This window comes from Camelus dromedarius, chromosome 12 (assembly GCF_036321535.1).
Source record: "Camelus dromedarius isolate mCamDro1 chromosome 12, mCamDro1.pat, whole genome shotgun sequence".
Lineage (NCBI taxonomy): Eukaryota > Metazoa > Chordata > Mammalia > Artiodactyla > Camelidae > Camelus > Camelus dromedarius.
The window spans coordinates 8,900,279-8,926,603 of NC_087447.1; the positions used below are offsets into that span (position 1 = coordinate 8,900,279).

At 43.1% G+C, this 26,325-nt stretch overlaps 1 protein-coding gene across 1 annotated transcript; it reads right to left on the bottom strand.

The window, feature by feature from the left end:
- Window positions 1-18,804: 18,804 nt before the first annotated feature.
- Window positions 18,805-22,284, bottom strand: LOC105091527 (mammaglobin-A). Its single transcript, XM_010983045.3, has 3 exons — window positions 22,126-22,284; window positions 20,640-20,827; window positions 18,805-18,982 (listed from the first exon to the last, which is right to left on the bottom strand). The coding sequence occupies exons 1-3, from the start codon at window positions 22,178-22,180 to the stop codon at window positions 18,944-18,946; spliced, it is 282 nt and encodes a 93-aa protein (XP_010981347.1). The 5' UTR covers window positions 22,181-22,284; the 3' UTR covers window positions 18,805-18,943.
- Between the last annotated feature and the right edge of the window lie 4,041 nt (window positions 22,285-26,325).

The window sequence follows — 26,325 nt, forward strand, 5'->3', positions numbered from 1 at the left end:
CTTTCCTGCCAGCGCCATCTGGTTCCCTGGCCCAGGGTATTATCTGGCTTTTTGCCTCTATAAAACAGGCGGTCTTCTAGGAAAGAGGAACTTACCCCTAAGATTCTATTGGTTCCCTGAGCTCACTCCTGATTGGCCCATTTCTATCATTCCTAATTGGTCCATTTTTGTCATTCCTGATTGGTCCACTTTGTTATACCTTATTTGCATATGATGTTGCAAAATGTTGCAAGGTCTTTACTGGTAGCCTATAAAAGCCTGTGTAAACCGACAGACGGGGTCCAGAGCTTGCAGTGTTAATTCTTCTGGACCTGCTGGCTTAATAAACCTGAGTTCTCTAATCCTCCAAATGCTGCTTGGTCTCTCATCAGGATCCAGGTTGCTGTCACAACTGAGCTGTAACATTGAACTGTAACACACTTTGCTGCAACAATCTGAGCCTCAGGATCCCCGTTCTGAATTCCTTCAATCATAGTGCTCTAATTTTATTTTGTTGACACTTTCTCTCCTCCATACCCCGGAGCATTCTTTTAAGGCTCTGACCCCTTAATGATGGAACCAATTACCTGTATTCCCTGGGAGCTTCCCGAGATTACCGATTACCATTACCATAGCGTCCTTCAAACTGAGTTTACGTTTCTATCCGGTAAAACAACTGTAAGATACTAGATGAGTAGCATGAACCAAAAGATACATTATTCTACTATGTAAAGTAGAGGCAAAAGCTCACAAGGCCCAAAGCTTTGAATTAGAAGAAATAAGCAGTGGGCATTGCCCAGGGAGAACTAAGTCCTTTTCTGAATTCTGCCTTTTCTCAGAGACCACAGAGATGGGGGCCAGAAAGTATCAGCAACCAGAATTATCTTGCTGAATCTCTGACCATTCTGGCTAACATAGCCCTGCCTCTGGCAATTGTTATTTATGAAATTTCCCCCAGACATCTGTGAAGCCATGAAGGTTCTCTCAATACTGGACTATCGTACACAAAAGGCACTCTAAAAACCTATCTCTTCTCCATGTAGTCGAGTCTGTGTGTCACACTCAAATTGTGGCTTCTCTGCAGCTACTTTGTGTCCAAACCTACCCTCCTCTGTCATTGGGGTACCTCTTGGGGACCCAGTTTGACAGCGTAAGCCAGGGGATGCAGAGAAATTCAACATCAGCCTAAGGACAAGGTTGTGGAAAGGAAGCCTGCTTCAGCCAAAGGTGTGCTATACCATAACCTTGACCAGGAAACCTTCAGTTCATCCTGCTACAATTGTAATTTGCCTAAATTCACTTTTTGAGAAAAGAAGTTAAGGTTTCAGTCTGATGGGACAGCCCAACTCTATAGTTGCCTTTCCTGCTCTTACATGGAGGGTCAGCTGTTCACATAGTGAGTACATTTTGGCATGGATTGTATAGGTCAGCAAAACCCAGCATAAATGTAACGATGTGTTAAACTGGCCTCCCCAAGAAGATAAGCTGGCTGTGCCAATAATAGCCTCAAATAGTCTTAGAAGGAGACAAGGCACTGAGAGATATGGGTCCCTTCTCTTCTTTTTCAACACTGAAAGAGAGGGACAGATAAACAATTGCTTCTGCTCTGATAGATAGGGTGGGGGAAAGTTTGTGACAGATGTGAGCACCAGTCATATCCCAGGGCTGCGCAGTCAACATTGGATCCATCCTGGAGGATGGCGCCTCTGATGCAGAACTCTGCCCCTGGACCTCTCCCTGTAATGGGAAGGGTTAGAACCATGCAACTGAGCCATGGTGTCAGACTTTACCGAGCATCAGAATCACCTGGAGGTGAAATACAGATTGCTGGGCCCCACCCCAGCATTTCTGATTCAGTTGGTCTGGGGTGAGGCTCAAGAATTTGCATTTCTTTTCTTTTTTTTTTTTTTTTTTACTTTTTTTAAAATTGAAATATAGTCAGTTTACAATGTTTTGTCAATTTCTGGTGTACAGCATCATGTTTCAGTCATACATATACATACATATATTCATTTTCATATTCTTTTTCATTATAGGTTACTACAAAATATTGAATATAGTTCCCTGTGCTACACAGTAGAAACTTGTTTATCTGTTTTATATATAGTAGTCAGTATGTGCAAATCTCAAACTCCCAATTTATCCATTCCCACCCCGGCATTTCTGAGTCAGTAGGTCTTGGGTGGGGCCCACGAATTCGCATTTCTGATGAGCTCTTAAGTGATGCTGCAGTTACCAGTGTGGGGACCACCCTTTGAGAGCCACTTGTCTAGGAGGAGCCACTGATATCTTGTCCTTTGTGAACTCGTCCAGCCTGAGATTGGTGACACTCTTCTTCGTGGGATCCAGAGTAGGGGAATGGGAGGTTGGGAAACTTGCGCCATTTCTGGCTTTCCTGTTGTTCATTCAAGTGTTCCGTGAATGATGAATGAGCCTTTGTTTCTTAAGTGCCCAGTGTCAGAGTGTTCAGTTCAGTCCCTCTGGGTGGGTAGGCTAGGGGGAATTGAAATTGGCTGGGAATGATTAAAATTAACCCCCAAAGTAATTTTGCAGCCCTCACGGCAGTTCTCAACAAAAAGGCAGCTGTTGCAAAAGGTTTCTGTCAGCTAAGCTTCCTGCCAAAGCACTGCCCACATCTTTTCCAAGGAAATTCCCAGCACTGATGGTGGTCCTTTGGTGGGGTTCCCTGTCCATAGAGTAAGCTATGAGCATCTTATGGGCAGGAGCCTTGACAGTTCTATTTGTAACATGGGGCCAGAACAGTGCCTAGTTCTCTGGAAGTCTTCATAAATGTTGGATGAAGAACAAATGGTTCAGAAACTCAAAAAAGCTAATTCCCAGTGATCTGGGGCAACAGCTCTTCAGAGGAATGAAACAGGAGTGGTCTGGATCTTTGTGAGCTGGTCAGTGGCTACAACTTGTTGTCATGGGAGAAAAGCACTGAACTTCAGACAGGGGTGCCTGGAACCCATTTTCCTGGCAGAGCCACACTGGGGACCTCTTGGGGGCTGTGGCTTAAAGGGAGTAATAGCCCCATGATGGGTACTATCTGGGCAGTTATGTTCATTGCTTTATGCCCTGGGCCTGATATGGAGCCCGGTACACTGCAACTGCTCAAAATGTTTGTTGAATAAAAAATGGGCCAACTTCATTCAGATGCAGGGGCTTCAGAATTGGACAGGGGTTGGGCTCAGGTTAGGGAGGCTGAGGATACCAATGGATAGTAGCAATAATTCAAAGCTCAAGATCTGAATAAGGGAACATATTTATTTTACTCACACAAGGAAAGATCTTTCTCTAGATTAATCAACCCTAGGAATTCTAAATTGGAGGCAAAAATACATTTTCAGGTAAAGGGGTGTATCTGTTACAGACAAAGCATGACAAAGGGTAAAGAACAAAACAAAAATGGCTGTAATTCTGCCATTCAGAAATACTCACAGTTAAATTTTTTGGCATGTTTCTCCCTTTTGCTATTAGAATGATGTGTTTCTTACTATTTCACTCAGGTGGCATTATTTGTGAGCATTTCCATGCTATTAAATGTTTCCCATGTTGTACTATTAGAAAGAATGCTTCAGTGAACATTTTTATACATAAATCCTAATTTACATTTTGATTAATCCTCTATGAAAAAATCCATGAACTAGATTTTTTAGGTCCAAGGTTATGATGCTTGGTGGAGGTGGAGCAGGAAATGTTACACTGCAGGGGTATAGATGAATTACGACTTTCCTCCAACCAATAGTTCACAAAAAGCCGAGAATTGTTTCTAAAATCGGTTCAGGGAGCCACAGATTTTAAATGGAGTCTCTAGCTGTGTTACTGCTCTGGACAGGATTGCAAGCATCTACCACTTTGGAACGTTTCCTATGCATAATATGCATGTAATATGCAAATTGCCAAATCCAGAAAGGAAACAGCAAGTAAATAAGCTTGTAAAATGTCAGACCCTTTAAGAAACTGTGTAAATGAGGCAATGCTTACCGGAATTAGGCAACCCTGCAAGGCAGGCTGGGTAAATTTCAGGATGACAGGCCACTAAGTTGTTTTTCTAGAGACAATAAGGGAACTTGCTTGGCACCCGTTTTGGGAAAAGAGGAAAAAGCACAAAGGCAACCAGCCAAAAGCCTTACTTCCTCATTTGAATTCAGCTGGGGTCCAGTGGGCATCTGCCTTGGGCTGTTTTGTTCCCTGTTTGTCCCTGTGCCTGGCAAGGAGCCATGACACCATACTGTAAGCTCCATGACCTACGCTCTCCCCTGAATATCTTTCCCTAATTCACTCAGCACAACCTGATGTAGCATGGTCTGCATGGTCTGTGCCTGGAGGTGCTTAGAGGAATAAAAAACTCTCAACCAAGTAACGTTTTTCCTGACTTGTCTGGAATTTAGCAATCTGGATGAGGGCTGGGGGAGGCTGCTGATGGTCCCAGGGATCAGAGTGTGATTTCCATCTGATCCTCCCATCTCAGCCCCATGCCTTTACTTAGTCTCCTAAGGAGCCTCATGTCCCCAGTTCCCATTCAAAGTCTCTTATACTCATTCTTTAAAGGATGAACTTCTGATCCCTGAGGAGGAGGAAGGAGGACCTTTTTATCTGACTGTGGGATGGGAGAAAGGATGTAGCTCTTTATCTCCATATGTAATGTTCAACCAACAATAACAGTTGCATGGATTAGGGACTGGGTTCAAAGGCACCCAACAAATCCTGACCAAGTGGTTTAACCAGATAAGGGTTAATTTTTTTTTAAAGTATAACAGGAAGTCTAGTAGGAGTGGTCCATACTGGCGCAGCAGCTTGGAAGTGACACCGATGCTCCATTCACCTCTTTCTCTTCTGCCGTTCTTAGCATGTGACTTTCATGTTTCTGGCACCCTTCTGGGCACTTTGATCACTACTGGGCAGGAGGAGTGGGGAAGGGCAAAGGGGAAAGCTCATTCTTGTTCAGTTTGCCCCATTAATTCAAGAAAACTCTTTAGCTTTCTTGGAAGTCCCACAAATGGACACTCATTGGCCCGAACTGGGTCCTATGGCTGCCCCTAGTGGCAAGAGAGTCTGGGGGTGCATGGGTGGGTGGAACTTTTAGTTTTAGCAGGGTGCCCTGTAGCTCCGAATAAAACCAGGTTCTTTGGGTAGGAAAGAAGGATGACGGGATATGAGGTAGACAACCTGAAATTCCTGCCACCTCTGTCTCCCCACCTTGGATTGTTCCTGTGCTAAAAGGATAGAGTCTTTCAAGGGTTCTCCTGAGTAAATCAATTCACCCCTTAGATATATTGTAACTTCCTCTTATCTGCAGTTTGCTTTCCACTTTCCAAAGTGACTTCCTTGATCTGCCGTTGTCTTCTCTCCAATTCTCCGTCTGTGTGAATAATACACTTAATACACCCTTAACATTGTATATTATCACTTTAGTAGGATTTGGGAGGGACGACGAGTTTGTGTGATTCATTCACCATTTAAAATCAGAGGTTGACGACACTCCAAGGAGGTGATTCTAAGCACAGTGGTCCTGGCTGTTCCAGGAGGAGGAGTTGTGGGAAGGTAGCCAGGGACAGAGCTAGGAGGTGGGACCAGAACAGGAGGGACTGACTGGGCAGGGGCAGGCTGGGGCCAGAACTGAAGGAGGCACATTGGGGGAATGGAGGAAGAGAGCAAGGGGACGGAAGGAAGAAGGAAGAAAAGAAGGGAATGACTAACACATCCTGAAGGTTCACCAGGGGCCACCAGCACACTGCTTTACAACCTTCACCTCGTTTACCCTCAACCACCCCACGAACAACCCAAGTCCCCCCGGTCTTGGGCCATACCAGCCAGAGTGTATCTGTTTTGTCCTCTTGTCTAGGGCTTTAGGCCCTCCCAGGGCCACCAACTAGCAACTCCCCATTCCTCCGCTCAGCCACATGGGAAAAAGGCTTCCTGGCAGTTTCCACTTGGGGCAGAGTGGGAATCTATAAGCTCCCTCAAGCCCTTCTTGGGTGTGCAAAAGTCTCTTGGGCTTGCTGCCCTCCCTGGAACTTTTGTACGAGAAGTAGAGACCCGACCTCTCTAGTCTGAGATCCCCAAACTCATTTACGAGTTCTAGCACTCACAACTCGAGGAGATCAATTTGTTGAGAAACAGGTCACAAGGCTATTTCTGGGATGCCCACCTAAGCATTTCCCATGATCATTCTTAGCAGATCTTAGATCTAGCCTTCTCTTCCCCGCTGATCAGAGAATTTTTAATTCATCAGGATGGGATGTGTGTGAGTGCAAATAGATTCTGCCTGAGTGTGGATTCCTAGAAATAGTTTTTATTTATATTTGGATTGTAACTTTTAAACCCGAAAGCCAAAATTTTGAGGTCTGGAAGTCTCATTGGTAGGGGAATCATAATATAAAGAGAAATAGAGGAGGCGGGGGGTGGGGTGGGAAGCACATAATTTTATTCCATACTATACAGTTTAAAAAAAATCAAATGATATAGGAGGATTTTAAGTGAAAAGTAAATCTGTTCCTCCCACCCCCACCTCTCCCATCCCTGGCTTTACTGCCCAGAGGCTTCTCTTTTAAAACTTTTTGCTGTATCTTCTTGGAGTTTGCTCCGTATCTCTTACTAGTAAATGTATAAACCACAGCTCCCTAATGTGACAACATTAGTCACCACTTACTGAGTTCTTGCTTCCCTAGAGGCAGATTTAATTCATTTATTGCCTATTCACCTTGTCTGCTTTATTGTTCGCAATGGTATTGTTTCCTATTTTTAGTTTTCAGTCAGTTACATTAGTCAATTTAAGTCCTATGTTTACTCTTTATTTCCAGTTCTATCAACTAGGAACAGCACCTCTTGCCTTATTACTTTGTAAGATCGGGGTATTGGTGCTGCATCCTTCCCTTCATTTCTTCCCTTCTTTATTTCTTACTTCCTTCAATACGTAACCACAACTACATCTTAAGTGCGTTGACTATAGGTTGAAAGTTGGAGATCAGTAGCTCGTGTTTGCATTGCTGTCCTTCCACCTCCAATTCTTGGGCTCTCCCTGTCCTAAGTGATTCAGCACCACCTTGCAGTCTAATACTGTAACTCACTTAAATATATTTTTTGGAAAGATTTAAGATGTGAATCACAAATAATAAGATCCTGTTTGTTCTATCAATGAATTTCTAACCCTATGCTGTGAATTTGTCAGTATCCGTACCTTTTTGTCTGTTGTTTTCTCATCCTAGACTCTAGGTTCTCCTGGGGCAGAGACTGCATCTGGACACCCCCCCCCCCCACCGCCCCCAGCCTCATTGGCACAGGCTTTCTGCCAAGCAGGTTCTTAATAACGTTTGCACTGTGGCTGATAATGAGGACGAGAAGCATGGTGATAGCAGGTTCGAATCTCAGTGCTTATCTGATGGGATAAACAAAACGGTCATTTGACTGGGAATTTATAGACTGGGCTGAAGGGACTTCTTTCAGAGCAGCAATATTTCTTACTGCCCTTACGGCAAGATGAAATCAAGCAGATGTCTTCTGCCAGACTCCAGCCCAGACAAACCGGATGCGGTTACAGCTTTCTGGCCACAAGTAGATGCTTAAGGCGCTTCCCTTAAGGATTGGCGGGTGGAGAACTGGCGATTATAATGTTAGCGCCTGGTGGGCGCCTGATACACATAAGATCACACACTGTGTAGAGTTCTGTAACTTCCTCTTCTCACTCAGTGTCACGTGTTGGATCCCAGTGATTCTTTATCAGTGCATGTGTAGCTATTGGTGGTTATTTAGGTGACTTACAACTCTTGGCAGTTGTAAACATAATTGTGATGATTATTATGGTACCTACATTGCTTGGAGTGAAGCTGCTTATAACCCACTCTTTTGCTGTCTGAAGGAGAATGGTCTTCCCCTTCTCGGACGGAAGACTGGCTTACCTGACTGTGAAATTGGACACCCCTTCTGCCCCTCCTTCCCTTGGCTCCCTCAGGATCTGGCCTTCCTGCAGGCTGCTTTTTCTCATCTCTGCTCCTTCCCTCTCTGAGAGGATATTCTGGGTTCTTACAACACTCCAAATGGAGGTAAGGGTGTTATCATTCTCATCTTCCCCGTTTATGCATCGGTGCTCTGTGCCTGCTCCGGCCCTGGGAAGGAAGCTCCCTGGGGCAGGTCTGGAGATGGAGCCAGTAGATGGTAGCCATTCAGCTGTGCTTGGGAAAGTTCATTTTGGCCTAGAATTCAGCTTTATGGAGCTGATCTTTTGACAGCTTGTGGAGCTGATCTATTTTAATTCCATGTACATTTTTCACTTGATTCAGAACTCGGAGGGAAGAGATATGATTATTCAACATTCTCACAGACAGCAGTGTGGCCTTGGAGATAGAAGACCCAGGCTCAAAACCCAATCCTTTCATTTACTTGTTTTGTGACCGTTGGCAAGCTACCCTCTCTGAACCTCAGTTTATTCATCTGGAACATGTGGATCATGATAATTAGCCACTTTTGGAGCTGTTTAAATAGTGGCTATAATGAATTTAATACATTTCTTGACACATAGTAAATGCTCAATAAATGTTATTTTTTGCTGAAAACGGACTTACCCTATGATCCAGCGATCGCACTCCTGGGCATATATCTGGGATAAACTCTAACCGAAAAAGATACATGCATCCCAATGTTCATAGCAGCACTATTACAATCGCCAAGTCATGGAAACAACCTAAATGTCCATCAACAGGTGATTGAATAAAGAAGTTGTGGAATACTACTCAGGCATAAAAAGAATAAATTAATGCCATTTGCAGCAACATGGATGGACCTGGAGATCATCATACTAAGTGAAGTAAGCCAGAAAGAGAAAGAAAAATACTATATGATATCATCTGTATGTAGAATCTTAAAAAAAAAGGACGCAAATGAGCTTATTTACAAAACAGAAACAGACTCACAGACGTAGAAAACCAACTCATGGTTACTTATGGTTGGGATATGTAGATACCAACTACTACATATAAAATAGATAAACAACAAGGTCCTACTGTACAGCACGGGGAATTATAATCAATACCTTGTAATAGCCTATAATGAAAAAGAATTTGAAAAGAAATATATATGTATAGGTGAATCACTATGCTGTACACCAGAAATTAACACATTGTAAATCTAGTATACTTCAATAAAAAATTATAAATATTAATTTTTGACTAACATTGACAACAGAGAGCTCTTCTCTCTCTATGAGCTTGGCAATTTAATCCACACTCATGGCTTCACTTACCATTTTTATGGCCACTAAACCCATATCTCCAGCCCAGGGCTCTCTTTATAGCTCCAAATCTGCATTTGGATGTCCACTGGACTGTCTAGGTCTTTCCAACTTAACAGACCTGGTTCCTTCTCCCAGGCATTTTGTACAGCTCTGCCCCAGGCTCGCCCTTTGTTCAGACGCACTGCACTGCCTGCTGCTCCCAGGACACACCATCCTCACCACTCTTTGGCAGCATATTTGCTGTTGTGTGTTTCCTACACCTGGACTTTACCTCCTTGTTCCCCACCCCCAAGCTGCTCAAAGTTAAGTTCGGAAGTCACTCCTTCCAGGGTAGCCTTCCTTGAGTCCCTTTGTCGATACCCTGTGATGCACCCCATCTTGGAGCTCGTTACACAGAATTTCAGTTGTGTACTTCTCTTTCTCTTCCCTTGCTGGCCTGTGGTGAGCTCTTTGAGGACAGAATCTCTCTCCCAACTCTATGTCTTGCATATGATGGCTCTTTGGAAATCAGTAAATGAAATGAACGAATTCACGATTCCCAAATAAGTAGTTCCCACAGTGGAGGGGCAGGGTTTTACCTCAATAAGCCAAAATGTATCAATGATCATTAAAAGTAATTTATGGGAGTGATTGTGACAACATTTAATTCATTAGTAATCCATGAAGAGGGTTGCTGTGACCAAATCACAATAGCAGGAAATTATCACATGAACTCATGCTAGTGGGTCAATCAGAGAAAGGGAGAAAAGAATGAATAAATAAGAATTTTTAAAAATTAGCAGATATTAAGCATAGTCTGTAACTATGTCAAAGATATGGACAAAATTCCAATCAATATTTAACCTCATGGGGAAGTATATATATATTATTGCTAAAATGGTGTGTGTGTGTGTGTGTGTGTATAAATACATATGTAAATAAATAACAAAATATATGTTATTCCTATATATATATTATTTATATGTATTCCTAACAGTAATATATGTTTCACCATGAGAATAATATATAATATATATACTTCTCCATGAGAATAATTACAATAGCCATACAATATATAATATACAATATATACATAATATATGTACATATATATTTCTAGGAATATTTAATATATATCGTCTCTGGATGACACAACTGAACAAAGAAGAAGTGACTGATGACCACCTGACATTAGTCATTTTCTAATTTTGGACAAGCTCCTCAGCAGTAGACTCTAGATGCAGATCCCACTAAGATCCAGCATACTTGGGTTTAAGCCAGTTGTTAAAAATTAAGTTGGATGACCCTGAAGATGGCATTGAATAAACAAAGAGGTTGGCACTGGGTTCATGGGGTTTTTAGAAAACAGCCATGGAAGTGGTTCCCATCATATTCCATCAGAACGATCCCAGTGGCTACCTGCTACTTGTAAGAAGGGGTGAGGCTTCAGGCAGAAGAACTCCTAATTTGCCTGAGATGATTTTCTGTAAAAGTTCCTAGCTGTCAGGAAATGGATAAATGAGCCCTGGGCTTTACAATGACTACTTCAAGGAGCACAGGAAAATGTTTAGAATTTGATGAGGTTACCATCACCCTCCCTGATAATAAGTTCACCTAGTTCAGAGGGGTACTCAACAGGGCTGGTGCTGGACTGATTAGAAATGATACTTTTGTAGCAGCAAAGGGCCAGAGTGACTGGCAGGGCAGACAGGAGCTGCCTCATGGTTATCTTGCTTTGAGCTTTCAGCTTTAGCAAATGACAAACAATTTAGAACAGGACTTCAGGAGCCTGGGGAATCCAGGACTATTTGAACCTAATGGGACTTGCTGGTCTTGCCAAAATAGGCATGTGGCAGGTCACACGGCGTGGCTTTCAGCCCTTGCTTCCTCACTGAGGGCTGGTGCCAAAAAACAGTGTCCAGTACCCACGCCTCCCCTTGTCCTGAGTGGGGAAGACCACAAGAGAGATGGCCTGAGGGAACTCTGCTCTGCCTTCCAGGAGAGCATTCGGGCACCTCTGGAAATGTCTCCTGTTTGCTCAATTGGCTTCTGAGCTTTTGATCTTTATATATCTTTGTTCTTTGTGTAAGTGCAGACACACAGCTGGGTTCTGATGTCAGGAGGGCAGCTCAGGGGACAGGAAAGCTGGGGGGCTGCACTTTGGTCATGGAGAGCAGGTGCATAAGAAGATGCTGCTTTGACCCCTCCTCTACCTGTATGACAGCTGACCACGCCTGGGTCATTTACACATTGATCAAGTCTGAACAAGAACTGTCCTCTCCCTTGGCTTCTTGTCCATCATGACCATCTTCACACATAGGTTTGTTAAAACACAGTTGAACACACCTCATCCTTGGAGAATTTTCTTAGGGATAAACTCCTTTCTCTGTTCTCTCACTGGCTCATTCCAAGGCCAGAGTCTTTGTTTACAGTGGAGTTGACAACAATATAGAGGTTCATATTTTCAGTCCATTAAGAGCAAGGTTACAGTGACAACTAGCTGCCCACAAAGCACAATGGGGTTAATGTTTGATTAAACAAATTCAATGCCCTTTTTTTCCTAAGAAGCTTCTGAGATGTCAGGAGCCAGGCAAGCATCACCAATGTTGAAAGTGTCTCTGCCCTTGGGCTTCAGGCTGGGAAGACGGTGAAATGAAGAGACAGGTGAAGAGACAGGGTGCTAACTTCCCCTATTGTTACTGGAGAATATAGGTTCTTGTCTCGGGCAGGAAAGAATTCAAGTGCGAGGTATAGTAAAGTAAAACTAAGTTTATTTAGAAAGATACACACTCCATAGACAGGTGCAGGGCTGTCTCAGAAGGCAAGAGAGAGAGTGACCCTGAGGTACGGTGTTGTTAGTTTTTATGGGTTTGGTAATTTCATATGCTAAGGGGTAGGAGGATTATTCCAACTATTTTGGGGAAGGGGCAGGGATTTCCAGGAATTGGGCCCCATCCACTTTTTGACTTTTGTGGTCAACCTAGGAACTGTTATGGCGCCTGTGGGTGTGTCATGAGTCTCAAGGTCTACCAGAAGTCTAATCTTCTGCCATCTTGGTTCTAACCAGTTTGTCCTGTCCTCAAATGCTGTGTCATTCCTTCAGTGGTTGTACCCTGCCCCCTACCCTCCTGTTTCACCATGAGCTCAAGTTTTCTGTTCAAACCAAACTTTGCTGTCTGGGTCAATTTCATTTTTAATGGAAGCGAAGGCAGCACCCAACTAAAGCAACATGCTCCTTGCCTGCCATCCCACTCTTGTGCCATCCTGCTGTTGACTGGAAGAAAAACGCACAACATAAGATTTGTGAGTTTGGGTTTTATTTGGGGACTTTACCGAAGACTGTGGTCTCTCAGCAGCCCTGAGGGAACTGCTCTGAAGAAGTCGGGAAGAAGCCAGTGTGTGTATATATATATTATATATATCATACATATATATGTATGTTTTTTGACTAGGGAGTACATACTGTCAAGCACACTTCTTGGTAAAAGATTACTGGTAGTCATGAAGATCAGATATCTCAGTTAATGATATTGTGTTTTGCTGTGTACAGGAAGGCACAAGACTCTAAAATTCTTTCCAAGATTTCTCTAACTAGCTAAGGGGCCTGCTTGTTCAAAGCACAGAGATTCCTGTTACTGTCTTAAGTACTTCTGTGTCGGCAGCGGGTCATGCCTTAATCCTTGCAGAACTGGGCAGTGAGCAACACGCTTTGTTCCTCTTTGTTTACACCACTCTGTGTGAGTGTGAAGCTTCTTTTTTTTTCATCACAAATTACCCACTGAAATCAAAATAGATTTGAGAGTTCTAACTGTCCTGGCCAGAGGTTTGCTGTCTCACTTGTATGATCAAATCACAAATGATCTACTTATTGTTTATAACTTAGATGATTGATTTCTTGAATATGTGTAAGCACATTTGACTGTCTTTTATGGTTGGATTACCGCATTCTGTTGATTTTTATTTTGTAGTTGGATTTATTCCTTTGATAACTATGTGAATTTAAAAAGCTAAAGCTCTAATCTGTTCTTAGAAACAATGATCAGTACATACATGTAAACTAAGAAATTGTGTGATATACTGTATATATGTATTTGCATGCAGTATCATGTATATGTGCAGTCAAACTGTAATAATTCTACCTAATAAAACTGAAAAAGGAAAAAAAAATCACTTGAGACCTTTAAAAAAATACAGATTCCCCATGCTCCCCTTTCTGGAGAATTTGATTCACTAGGTCTGAGGTAAACCCCAGATACTTGAATTATTTAAAGGCCACTGGTGATTCTGTGGGACAGCAGGGCTGAGAACCACTGAGTAACCTTTACTAACGAGGGGCATATTTACGAAGTGTGTTACCAGCGAGCACATTGGCAGGGTTTGGAGAAGTCCCAGCTGAGGGCGACAGTGATGCTCTGCAAGATGTTGGGGAGTTCTTGTAGCCAGCTCTACCTCCATCAACCGGAGTGGGAGGCATGGTGACGAAGATCATGGAGACCTGGGTTCACGTCGTTTGCAGCCTCAGATCTTAGGACAATTTCTCTTTCTATTTAAGTTAATGCAGTTTTCTCACTTATAAAAAAGATGGCTAATAAACATGCCACAGGATAGATTTTACATGGTGAATACATGTACGTGCGTGCATGTGTGTGTCTGTGTATGTAAAATTTACCAGGGTCTGACACAAACTAAACTCTCAATAAATGTTGGCTGCTATTTTCTTGTCCTCTTTGTCAAACATGTCAGAGGTTGTCAACAGTTCCTAGTTCAGTGTATTGATGAAAGTTGTATAATCGTCAATTTTCAGAACTGTAAGGAAACCTAGACTCACTCCCTGTCTAAAATAAACTAAGAAGCAAACCTAGCTCATGATCTCTGAACCTATAGATCCATGGACTGAACTAGGTAGTTAGGCCTCTCTTACAGCATGCTGAGCTGTGAGGAATTCTCCATACTGACGAACAGAAATTGTGCTGGTGCAAGTATATTCCATCACGGGTAAAAGTATCTCTCAGAGAGGACTGTTTCCATGTATTTTTATTACTCCGGAATCTCTTCTTACCTGCTCAGGGTTTTTTCAGTCATGCTTTTTCATGTCTGCCTTCCTCCTCACCTAGTTGACTCTCTGTTTCAGTTCAGTCTTCCTATCCTTGGGGAATTGGTCCATGACCCACAGTGACATGGTCAGTGTGCCTTTGTATGGCTCTGCTGATACCATGCACTTCTTTTGCAGCAACGATGAGGTTGTAGATTTATAAAAAGTGAATTCAGTTAATGGATGCGAGCCCCCTTGAACTTTAGCTCCTTGTCTTCAGGGGCAACATCCGTTTTTCTCTTGCTTGCTTGAAACAGTGCCTGGCCCAGAGAAGAGGAAAAGCAAGCATTCCTTGCTGGAAACGTCACCTTCCCTTGGGTTGCAAAGCCATCTGTAGCTAATGACAATGGTGGTGATAGAGTAGCCACATTTTTGGTTGCTAACTATATCCAGACACCATATAAACACAGTTTATTATATTTCATCCTCTCTACAAATGTGTAAGCTATAAACGATTACAATTCCTACTAGACAGTTGAGACAACTGACTAGCAGAAAATAACAAACTTTCTCAAAATTACACATTTTCAAAGCTAGAAAGTCTAACTCAAGCACTGATGGTCTGTACATTGTAAAATAACAAAGTGGTACTTTCAGATTGGATGTCTGGTGGTGGTGACATGTCAGATGGCCTAGAGGAAGATGCAGGTTAAGTTCTGTCTCAGTTGCCCCTTGAACCTCTGTTTCTGATCAAATGAATTTTTCCAGTTGTGGAGTCCTCACTGTAGTTCTTTCATTTGTCTCCTTTCAATTCTTTTCCCCCCCTTTTCTTTTCTTTTCCTGTAGAAAAGATTATATATTGACAACACCAAGCACTGGTGTGGATGTGAGAACCAGAAATTCTTGTTCAGTGGGAATACAAAATAGTGCAGCCACCTCAGAAGGCACTTTATCAGTCTCTTACAACTGAAGCATACTCTCACCATGTAAGCCAGCAATTATGCTCTCTGGTATTTACCCCAAAGAGTTGACAACTTGTGTCCATATGAAAACCAGACAAGGATGTTTGTACCTGCTTTATTCATAATTGCCATACTCAGAAGCAATCAAGATACTTTCAGTAGGTAAATGGATAAATAAACCATGGTATATCAGGCGATGGAAGATTATTCAGCACTAAAAAGAAGTGAGCTATCAAGCCATGAAAAGACATAGAGGAATCTAAATGCATATTATTAAGCAGAAGAAGCCAATCAGAAAAAAACTACATGCCATATGATCCCAACTATATGACATCTTGCAAAAGGTAAAACTATGGAGACAGTAAAAGGATCAGTGGTTTCCACAGGCTAATGGGGAGGAAGGGATGAACAGACCCAGCACAGATGATTTTCAGGGCAATGAAACTATTACATATGATACCATAATGGTGGTACTTGTCTTATACATTTGTTGAACTCCAAAGAATGTGCAACACAAAGGATGAACACTAATTTAAACTATGGATTTGGAGTGATAATGACATGTCAATGTGTTATTGAGTTCAAGCTTGTACTGCTCACTGCATGATAGGCCACTAATCAAGAGATGAGTTGTTGGTGCAGAAATGGCAACTGTATTCGGAAAGCCAGCAGACCAAGAAGATGGTGGACTAGTGTCCCAAAGAACCATGTTCCCCAAGTTAGAATTTAGACTCCCTTTATACTAAAAGGAGAGGGGTTAAAGTCCTAGTTCGGGTCAGACTCCAGAGGGGATGTGTTAATTTATTCCTTCTTGCAGCTATTCCCAGATGGGCCTGGTCAGAAGGTTTCCTGTGAGCTAAACAAAGGTATTTTAGCTTACCACTCATTACAAAGGAGGCAGGATTCCCTGGGCCATTATGGGGTAGGCCATTATGCATAATTTAAGCTTATAGGCAACATCCCTTTGGTGACTGATCTGTAGCAAAAGCAGTGGACTACAAAGGTTAAAGTGAAAAAAAAAACCAGATCCAATATGGAGTCAGAATTGTTCTTCCCTATTACAATTATAGGCTCATCATTGGAACAAATGAACCTTCTGGTGAGAGATATTAATAGTTGGGGAGGCAGTGCCTGTGTGGGTGCAGGGGCTATATGGGAAATTTCTTCTGAATTTCTCTGTGAACCTAAAACTGCTCCAAAAAATAAAGTATACTAAAAACAAAGAGGGACATATGTTGTTAAAATATCCTCTTCAAACAAGGGGAAAAAATCCATGGAAAAGGAAACATCAAGGAATCAGTCACTACTTATAGACTATTAATTATCAGGGAAATTAAAGACAATCTATTGAAAACACTGTTAGAACTCATGAGAACTCACGTTAGCTGAATAGAAGATCAGCATATAAATATCAAGTAAAATTGATAAACCAATTGTTGCCATTAAATAACATAAAGAAAATATGGGCCCATTGGTATAATATAACCATAGACATACTGGTACATTTTGTGTGTGTATAATTTGAACCCTCCTTATTATTTTCACTGCCAACTGTCAATACTCATAACAAAAAGGAAGGCTGAGAAGGAGCGGAAGTTGACATGAGGATGATCAGGGAAGGCTTCCCTGAGAAGGAGACATTTGATTAAAGACAAAGGAAATAAGAGAAATTGAAATGAGGTTAAAACAGGACTATCCTGTCTTCAACTCCAGACAGACGGAGTCCTGCTGAGTATAAGTGGGACGGTGCTGGGAAGGAAAATGAGAAAGATTTCCATTGGGTCTTTTCCCTAATCCTCGTCTTGCCATCAGCTACAAACACAGCACTCAGGATTCCTGCTTCTCCCTGGTCTCTCTGGTGCCTGGTTCATCCCCCCAGAGTTGGTGCCCGGTGTGTTTCTCACAAGGCATTTAGCCCTCAGGTACCGATCTCCCCACTCTCCACTCCTCAGCGCCTGAAATGCTGTCACTTTGTATTAGGTCCCCAGGACCCCAGGTTGAGCAAGATCACCCTTGTCCACTCACAGAGCTGTGGCCCAGTGCTGGAGACAGACACAATACCAAATACTTCTTAACTATTTGATGACATGGATTTTATTTAGGAGTGTGGTGATTTTTACCACGTGATGGGAAATTCTCCTATGATCATTCTGTTCTTGATTTTCAGTTTGATTCTAAGGTGGGCAGAGAACATACTTTGTATGGTTTTGATTCTTTTGCCATCGTGACGCTTGGTTGAGTGGCTTGTTGGCATGGACATCCTGGAACGGCTGCTTCCCTTTGCTCCCATCTCACTGCTCCTTCCCACACTCCTGTCTGCTGGGCACCTCACAATTGCCGGTGCTGTCAGCACAACCCATCATTGACTTGACCTCTGCGTGGGTTTGTAGCACCAGCCCCTCCAACAGACTCTTTTCAGGGATATCATGGGGTGGTGCGGCCGGCAAACACATGACTGTGTGGAACACCTACTCTCACTCTACTGTGTCAGCTCTAAGATGTCCCGAGGCAGATGGTCGCCAAAGTTATCCAGGTGCTGAGACTAGGGAGGGGTGGAGGCTTCCTGGGCTTTCCTTGTCTAGAGGCTGACATCAGATTCTGCACTCATAGGAAGGCACCTCCTGGGAGCTGCCATTGCCCGGCATCTTGAGGCCATTCTCCCTTCCCAGCCGGCGAGCAGCCTGACTAGGGAATGGGAATTCCAGCCACTACAGTCATACTTGGCCTCCTCGCTCCCCACCCATGACCTCTGTTGTGCCTAATTCCTGCATGGGGTACACCTGACGGAAGAGTTGTAACTGGTGGGAGCACAATTGTCCTGAGAAAGGGTCAGAGGTCTTCCCGGTGGAGGGGATGGCCCAGGAAGGAAGAGGGACCCAAGGAGGTGTGAGCAGAAGTGGCAATAACTTTTCCCTGGTGACACGCTGGTGGGGACGGGCAAAAGGAAGGAGAGTGAAGTTTCGATTTCAAATCTTTTGATTTGCTTTATTCTGGCATAGCACACATTTCCCATGACCTTCCTGGCCTTGTTGCTCATTGTGTGAATGAGGGGATGGACCATGTCTAGACAGGACTAAGGAGAGTCACACCATTAAAGGGGCACCCAAAATCTCAGGAATTGGGGTAAATAATATTTTTGTGAAGTCTTTTTAAAACTCAAAATTCATGGCTTATATCAAATTTTAAAATCAAGACAGCCTTCACCCCTGCTTTGCTTGAGGCACTTCTCTCACGGGCCCTATTCCCAGCCCTGCACACCTGGGTCAGGGACAGAGATCGCTGAGAACGGTGTCCAGCCATGGCCAGCAGGGCTCAGAGTGGAGATGGAGACTCCGGCAGATCTGGAAACTTGGCCATGACCCTACCACCAGCGCCTCCTAGCTAGTTCCTGGGGAGATGCGGGGGAGGAAGGAGGGAAAAATCCTCTGGAAAAGTGTTTTCCCTCCTTTTCCAGACAGAGGATCAATGTTGGCTACAGATGGTAGCCAACAAAGTACTTTTCAAACACTTCAGTCCTTCACTGGTGAGTTCTTCAATGAATAATCGTGTGTGATATATTAAACTATGTAAAGCCTCTGTTTTAATCAGAGAACAAAAAAAGAACTTCAGGTTTGCAGATACTTTATTGAAAGGAAAATGTAGTTTGAGGTTTCAACAATTGTCTTGCCATTTGTTGATCAAAAGACAGAAAAGAAAGAGAGGTTGTGGTTTATCCGAATCAATAGTCGCTGTCTTCTGAGCCAAAGGTCTCGTGGAAAGTTAATACAAAGCACACTGAGGACTATTGTATATGCTTTGCTGGAAAAACAAAAATAAACATCACTTAGATTTTTCTCTTGCAAAGTAAAATCTTGAAAAATAAACATTTCTTCTCATTGTTTTCCTGGATCTGTCCACACACATCTGACATCCGAGAGAGATAGTGGTGGATAACTCATCCTTTGTTCTAACGTTCAGGAGACATTTATTAATGCCAGAGAAGAGCTGGCGATTCCAGATCTTCTCCCCACCAGAGACCCCTAGGCAAGTTTATTCTGCACATTTCTTGTTCCTTGAAATAAGTTATCCAAGAACTATGCTGCATGTATATCATTTTTCAACATAGAATGGTTAAAATCTCCACTCAAATAAAAGGAAATATGATGTTTTGAGTTCCTGTGCAGCCTCACTCTCAGAAATATAGAACACAGTCTGATCTCTCTACCATGCCTTTGAGGACTACAAACTACTTAGTCTGGGCCCTAAAAGTGATTAGCCTGAGCTAGGTTTTTAAAGAAAAAAGCCCATCATCTTTAACTGCAAGGATTGTACCTTAAAATTTCAAAAAAAAAATGATAGCAAATTCATATAAAATCTTAGTTACCATCTTAAGTACTTTAAATATACTTGGCACCGCATTCACTTTGCAGTCAGTACAACCAGTCTCCAGACTGTCTGCGTCTTGCACAGAGACACTCCATACCTGTAAATATCTCCCATTTTCCTCAACACCCAGCCCCTGTCAACCACGACCCTAACTTGCGTTTCTGTGGGATTGGCTATTCTTGAAGCCCGGTGTAAGCGGGGTCATGCAGTATTTGTCTTTTGTGACTGGCTGGTTTCCTTGATCCTAATGTCCTCAGATTCATTCCTGTTGTACCATGTTTAAAATCTCCTTAGGTGATTTCCCTTTTACCTTTATGGTTTTTGCAATATTTCTAAATGGTCTACCATGGAATGTTTTAAATAACATATTAGGAGAGGAAAAAATATATTCTAGGAGAGGAAATAAATGCTAGAATAAACTCAAAAATATCAATTTATAATTAGAAAGAATCACTCATTGTTAAACTACTGAATTTAGATTTAAACAGTTCCATCACCCATGGTGGATACATGCCCATGATCTGCATTTGTCGTTCCTGGGCTGCTTCATTGATCGTCGAGGAATCCAATTGTTTATGCTCACAAATTTTGATTGCTTGAAAGGTCATTTTAAATTCTTTTAATGAAGTGTATGAACTCTTCTTCAAATGGTATATTCTGGACTCTATGAATCATTCTTCAAATGTTTTACAGTTTGTGACAAAGGAGACTTTTTGTTGAGCACTCTTACAAGTGAAGGACTTCTTGAAATCAGGTGTTGTTTACCTTGATAGAAAGTGTGTGTGTGTGCGTGTGTGTGTGTGTGCGTTGTGTGTACTGGGGACCTGGTGGCAGGTAATCCTCTGCCTGAAACATCTTTGCCCTCTTTTGTCTTTTTCACTTACCATTCACTAAAGATTTCACAAAGTGGCAAATCAGCACTGCAACCTTGGAAGTCTTTCTTGATGTCAAAGTCATGAGACTAACCACACAATGACATCAGCAGGAATAAGGCACATTTGCCACTGGCTGTGGCATAAGGAGTGAAAACCTAGAGCCTGTGTGTCCCTGTCCCATGGTTCTAAAACATATCAGAAAAAGCCAAAATTACCATCATCACTCTGAAGTTGTCCAGAGTTTCATTTGACTGGGAGAGAAAGCATTGCTTAAGTTCCCCTATGGCATTTGCAGTGTCTTCATCGTCTATGAACTCTTGAAGAGAGAGTATGTATTCAGCCATGGACACATTAGTATTGATTCCATCTTCAACCGCCTTCCCGAGAACAGAGCAGCCAGACCCTGGGAAGAAAGCATGCAAACGTGGGCTCTTTGGGGTGAAACCATGATGCTTACCATCCTCTTACATCCCAGTAGACACGTATATTCAGAAAGAAGATTGTGAATGGGCTTGAGTTTTGAAGTCTATGAGAGTGAACTCAGGATCTGGGATTTCTTTAAGTCCTAAAACATCTCCTTTCCTCTTGTTAGCTCGGAGAAGCCAAACAGTATTAACCTTGATTAAATAGGATTCTGGAGAAATGAGATGCTCTGATGCAGTGCAACCTATTAAACATTGTCTGGTCTTTCTTTGTGTGGAGCCATGTGATGCTTCACTGTTATCATCACAGCAGCAGGTGGCGTTCCCAGTATTGTCGATGAATTGGGTCTAGAATATTGTCCATTAGCTCTGTGGATGGTAATTACTTTCTGCAACAGTGAATAACATACGAATGAAATTCTTGTCTGTGAAGTGCTCTTGTGTGTCTGCTTGAGTTGGGAAGGGGAAAGAGCTCTAGAATCAGATTCACGAGACCTAAGTTTTACTCTCGCGTTTGCAGCTTTCCATTTACTTGACCTTGAGCCTGTCACCTCGAGCACACCTACATGTACTTCAGGAACAAATGAGGTGGGATATTTAAAAGAGCTTTGTAAATTGAACAAAGCAAACTAGGTGTGTGTCATGTTACTGAAGACCAGAGTCTAGCTGCCAGGGCGTTTTTCTCTAGCTGGATCCTCATTGTGGAAGGAGACCTCCAAATGTGTGAGCTCTTCTCCTCAGTCACCTTTGAGTGGGAAGAGACTGGGAGTAAGGCCATTCCAGAAAAAGGGCTCAAATCTACTCTGAAAAAGTGTGAAAAATGAGGAATCCCTACTCGGTGCAAAACACAGGGTCACACCCCACAGCCTGAGCCTTTTGTCCTGGGAGGTTTCCTGTTTGTTTCCATTTTGAAGGAGACTCCATGAGTGTTGCTTTCAGGAAACGCATGTGGATATAAATGTAGGGGCTCATCAGAGCCTGCCATTCCCTTGCCCCACTGAAATACCTAATTCTAACTTTCGATCACAAGACTCATCCTGGCTGCATGGAACCTGTGGTGATGGTGGGATGCCCTGAATGGCACGAGACACAACGTGCAGCTGCAGAGCCGGGGCGGTGCCCACACAGGCCCTTCTTTCAGATTTCCTGCGATTAGTGCTGGTCCTTAGGTCTATGGCACACAGACCTGCCCTGTGCTGGAGCTTGGGATGGGGAGATCTTGCACAAGGGACCAGACAACAAGCTTATCCCAAAGCTTGTGCCCCCTGTCAGTACTCACCTGCGTAGCAGTAAAGGGGGAGGGCGACCAGCATGAGGACCATCACCAGCTTCATGTCTGAGCCGCTGTTGCTGGCTGTTCAGTCCAGTGAGGCAGAGAAGAAGGAACTCACTCTGGAGGTGACTGCACACAGCTTCTTTTATCCTGCAGGACACCATGCTAATCCCTCCCACAAGTGAGGGAATGAGTCACAGGATAAACCTGGCTTTGGACCAGGAAAAGACAGCAAGGATCCACCAGAATCCGGCCAGCCTGTGCTGTTTGTAGAAAACCAAGGAGACAGAGACTTCTGGACCCCAAACAATTTTCAGACTGCAATAATGATACGTGACTTTAGGTCAAATTAATGCAAAGTGCTTTCTAAATAATAAAGCAAAGTACAACATTATGAGCTGGTGGTCTTATTGATTTTTAAATTATTATTGTGATTGTCATTCTCTCTTCCCACCTCCTCCCCCGCCCCATTCCCCCTCTTATACCCCACCTCCTTTTCTTGTTTCTATTCTCCTCTTTCTTCTTCAAAGTGCAATTCTCTTCCTATCTTGTGTGTCTTTTCTGCTGGTTCACCAAACACCTTAGCTGGGTGCAATACCACAGTCCTGCTGTGGTCGCAGAGCCTTCTTGCCCATAGACAAATTTCGGCAAGGTGCTTCAGACTGGGGAAATGTTGATAAAGACTGGCCTTCTCTGAGGGTTGTTTTTCCAAAGGCTATCTTGCTTAGTTAATTTATTGTCACAAATTCATTCTATTGCCTATCTATGAATTAATTTCCATCTACTTTTATTTGCTTTTGGGGGGTTTTCTTCCACTGATTCAAAGGATGATATGAGTTAGAAGAACAGATTACTTAGGGGAGGCAGTGCTGAATGGTGGAATGGTGATGGGATCTGGCTTCAAGCAGATGTGTATTTGAATCTTAAACGCAACACCTAATCATGAAATGTTTTTGGACAACTTCAAGTACTGGTCATTCTGAGCTTCCATCTCCTCACTGCTAAATTGGGTGTAAATGACGCCATGCCTGATTTTGTAAGGATGACAGACAGACAATGTAAAGGGCTTTAAAATGGGTAATCATGGATCAGTGTGAGGTTCCATCCATCCATCCATCTATCCATCTATCTATCCATCCAATGCTTAACAACACGAAGAGTGTCTCCTATAACTGGGCCATGTGGCACAGATTGAGTTGTCAGGATAATTTAGACCAGGACTTTGCCCTTGCAGAGTTTACCTCTAAAGAGGGAGGCGACAAAGAAGCCTACAATTGAATGAGTGATACCAGAGAGGGATAACTCTAAAGAACAACAAAACAACCACCAGGGGCAGCATCCTGTAGGGAGGTCCAGGCAAGCTATAGGAGGAGGGACTTTTAATCTTGGATAAGTGGGCACTGATACTTTGGGGAATATCTGGGGAAGAGTGTCTAGGAAGAAGGAATAGCAAGTACAGAAATCCTGAGCAGGTGGTGCTTGGCCTGAGAAGAAAAGTATGTCTCTTAGAGTCAGAGAGGGACAGGACAGCCTCACAGGGGAGAGAACCTACAGCAGTTTACATAGGGATGATAGGAATGAAATCAGAACAAAATGAAAAGTTGGCATCAGTTAAAAAAAATTAAGAAACAGACAAGAGAGTCAGAGAGATGAGTCAATAGTTAATTACCCATGAATGCATTCTTTGCTGTCTGGATTTTTTGGGGGCTCATTTCTTTCCATCATCAGCTGCAGCATAAATTGCCAAGAACAATTCTGACTTAGCAAGAGGCTAGAAATGGGGAAGAAGGTTATTTTCTCATGTGTGTACCTTCACCCAGTTGACCGTTGCTGGTGATCTTCATTCCAAAGGCAATTGAAGGACCTTGATAATGAAATGGCAGACTGTCTCCTTGGCCAGGACCTAATGGAGACTCTGCTGGTGCCCCAGTTGTTATGCACCTGTTCTGTTGCCTGCTGGTTGTTGGACACCTCAAAGGTTTCTTACTAAGAAATAAACCTTACATTATGTATGTGGTACCCACAAAAAAGAGGTGTGTTCTCCACAGGGGTGATCCTTCTCAGGTGAATCAAATAACAATAACTCAGCTCACAAGAGACTCCTTTGCCAGCTAGCGTTTCAAAGCAGGAATAGAAAAAACCAAATGTCTGAATCTTTGTGTTGCTGGCCTGATTTTTTTCTCTTCCCAAAGGGGATTTTAATTCATGTTTCCAAATTAAGTCCAGAAACTAGAGAAAAAAAGAACCTTCAGTTTCAGTGTTTGTGAGGCATTTATCAATCACCTTCAAGGAGAAACCATGGTGTTGAGATTTTTACCCTGAGTCTTTGGGTCTTGGGGCAAAAAGAAAGCATGTGGTAAGAGAATTATATTTGGCCTGGCCTTGAACTCATAAAAAGCCTGAGATATATGCACACTAATATTTTGGTCACTTGACTCCTTGCCTTAATTAATATAGGTAACAACATTCAGTGACAGCAATTTTTCCTATGATTTACGCACTGGCACCAAAGCCCAACAAAGAGTTAGTTTGAAATTTAAATGATCATTAAGCTTTTTTTTTAACTGTAAGTTACTGATACGAATCAGCTCCACAGTATTCTGGGGACAAGATACCCCCATTTCTTTATTTTCATTCCTTCCTTAAAACTGGTTTTGCCTTTTACCTCCAGGGCTGTTGGAACATTAACCACAGGCAGGTTCTTTGGAGGGAAACCTCTTCTTCCTTAAAATCATGCCAAAGTCTAAAAGTCTGGTGGAGAGATACTTCCCCAGGCCAGAAACTGCAGGAAAGGCCCCGGAGTTGGAGACGTCTTGTCATTGGTGAGTTGTCTGTTCTTCATGCCATCAGGCCTTTCCTAGAACAGGTGCCCCCTTGCCCTGGGCCCAGCCCGCTGTGGGCATTTCACAGCTGTGTTTCTTTGGATTGTGGTGAAGTCTGAATGACTTCCAACACGCAGGTCCTCAGAACAGGGCTGGGCACAGAGCAGGTGCTGCCTACATGTCAGTGGATAGGGATTAATTTTATAAATTGAGAAAGGTGTTTTGATAAACCCTGAAGGACTGCTAGGACCTTTAGAGATCACTGATCTCTGCTTCGATTTCCCGTCTCTAAAATACCGAAGAGCATCATGTTCACATCTGAGGTGAAAAGTCCTCCGTTTGAAAGTAAAGTGCTGTTTCTTGATCCACGCTTACTTCATATTTTTCTTGTTCTTCTTGAAAGAGTTGTCTTTCAAAGATATAGCTTTTCCCTGAGACATATTGCTATCAAATTTTCCATACATACCACCAATCTGTGTTTATTTGTTTTCAAAGTGCAATAAAACATCAATGGGAAATGATTATACAGCACTGGTGAAAACCTCTCTCTGTCTTCACCACGACAACCCAATGAGTAAAGTGCTGTTGAAATTTATTACCAAACTGAGGTAACTTGAAGGGTGAGAGGGGTCACTGAGGGGATGGAACGCTGGGAGAGCAACATAAAACAGGGTTCTCCTGAGTGAGCTGGGATGTGTGGTCACCCTCCCCGTGAGGTGGGCACATCATTTCTCCCCAGCTGCAGACACCAGGACAAGAGAGGTCAAGTACCTTGATGAAGGGCACACAGCTGGTGGGTGGCAGGGCCTGAGTAAGGAGCCAGGTGTTCTGTCCTGAGAGACAGCTCCCAAGGCTGTTATTAAGCCATCTCCTTTGTTTGACCCTAATGGACTTTCACTTCATGGTTCCCATGGATTCTTACGACCTTGACTCCCAAGACTGCGCTATGTGCACTCCAGATTGTTTTCTCCTCCTTGAGGCCCTTGCTCCTTGGGAACCCTCCTCCCACACTGTCCTTGCCTCAGTCCCTCTGGGCTGAAAATCCTCATGCATTTCCAATGCCACATCAGGGACAGCCCACTTCTCGTGCCCTTCCCAGCCCCTGAATCTGCGGTATCTCCCCTCCCAGCACCCTTTGTCTCTCCGTGGGCAGCTCTCTCCTTGAGTCTCTAGGGCCCTGATGCCATGGCCCCTTCTTCCCTGTTATGCTCCTTGAGGGCATGGCCTGTGCACCTCTGGTCTGTGTGTGACCACAGTAATATAGTGGGTGCCTAATAATTCTTGTGTCACTGCTCTGGGGGATAAGTTTTGAATTCCATGAAGGTTTCACTGATTATATTACATGTTTTTATTATCAGATCTACTGAGAAAGACAACCTCATTG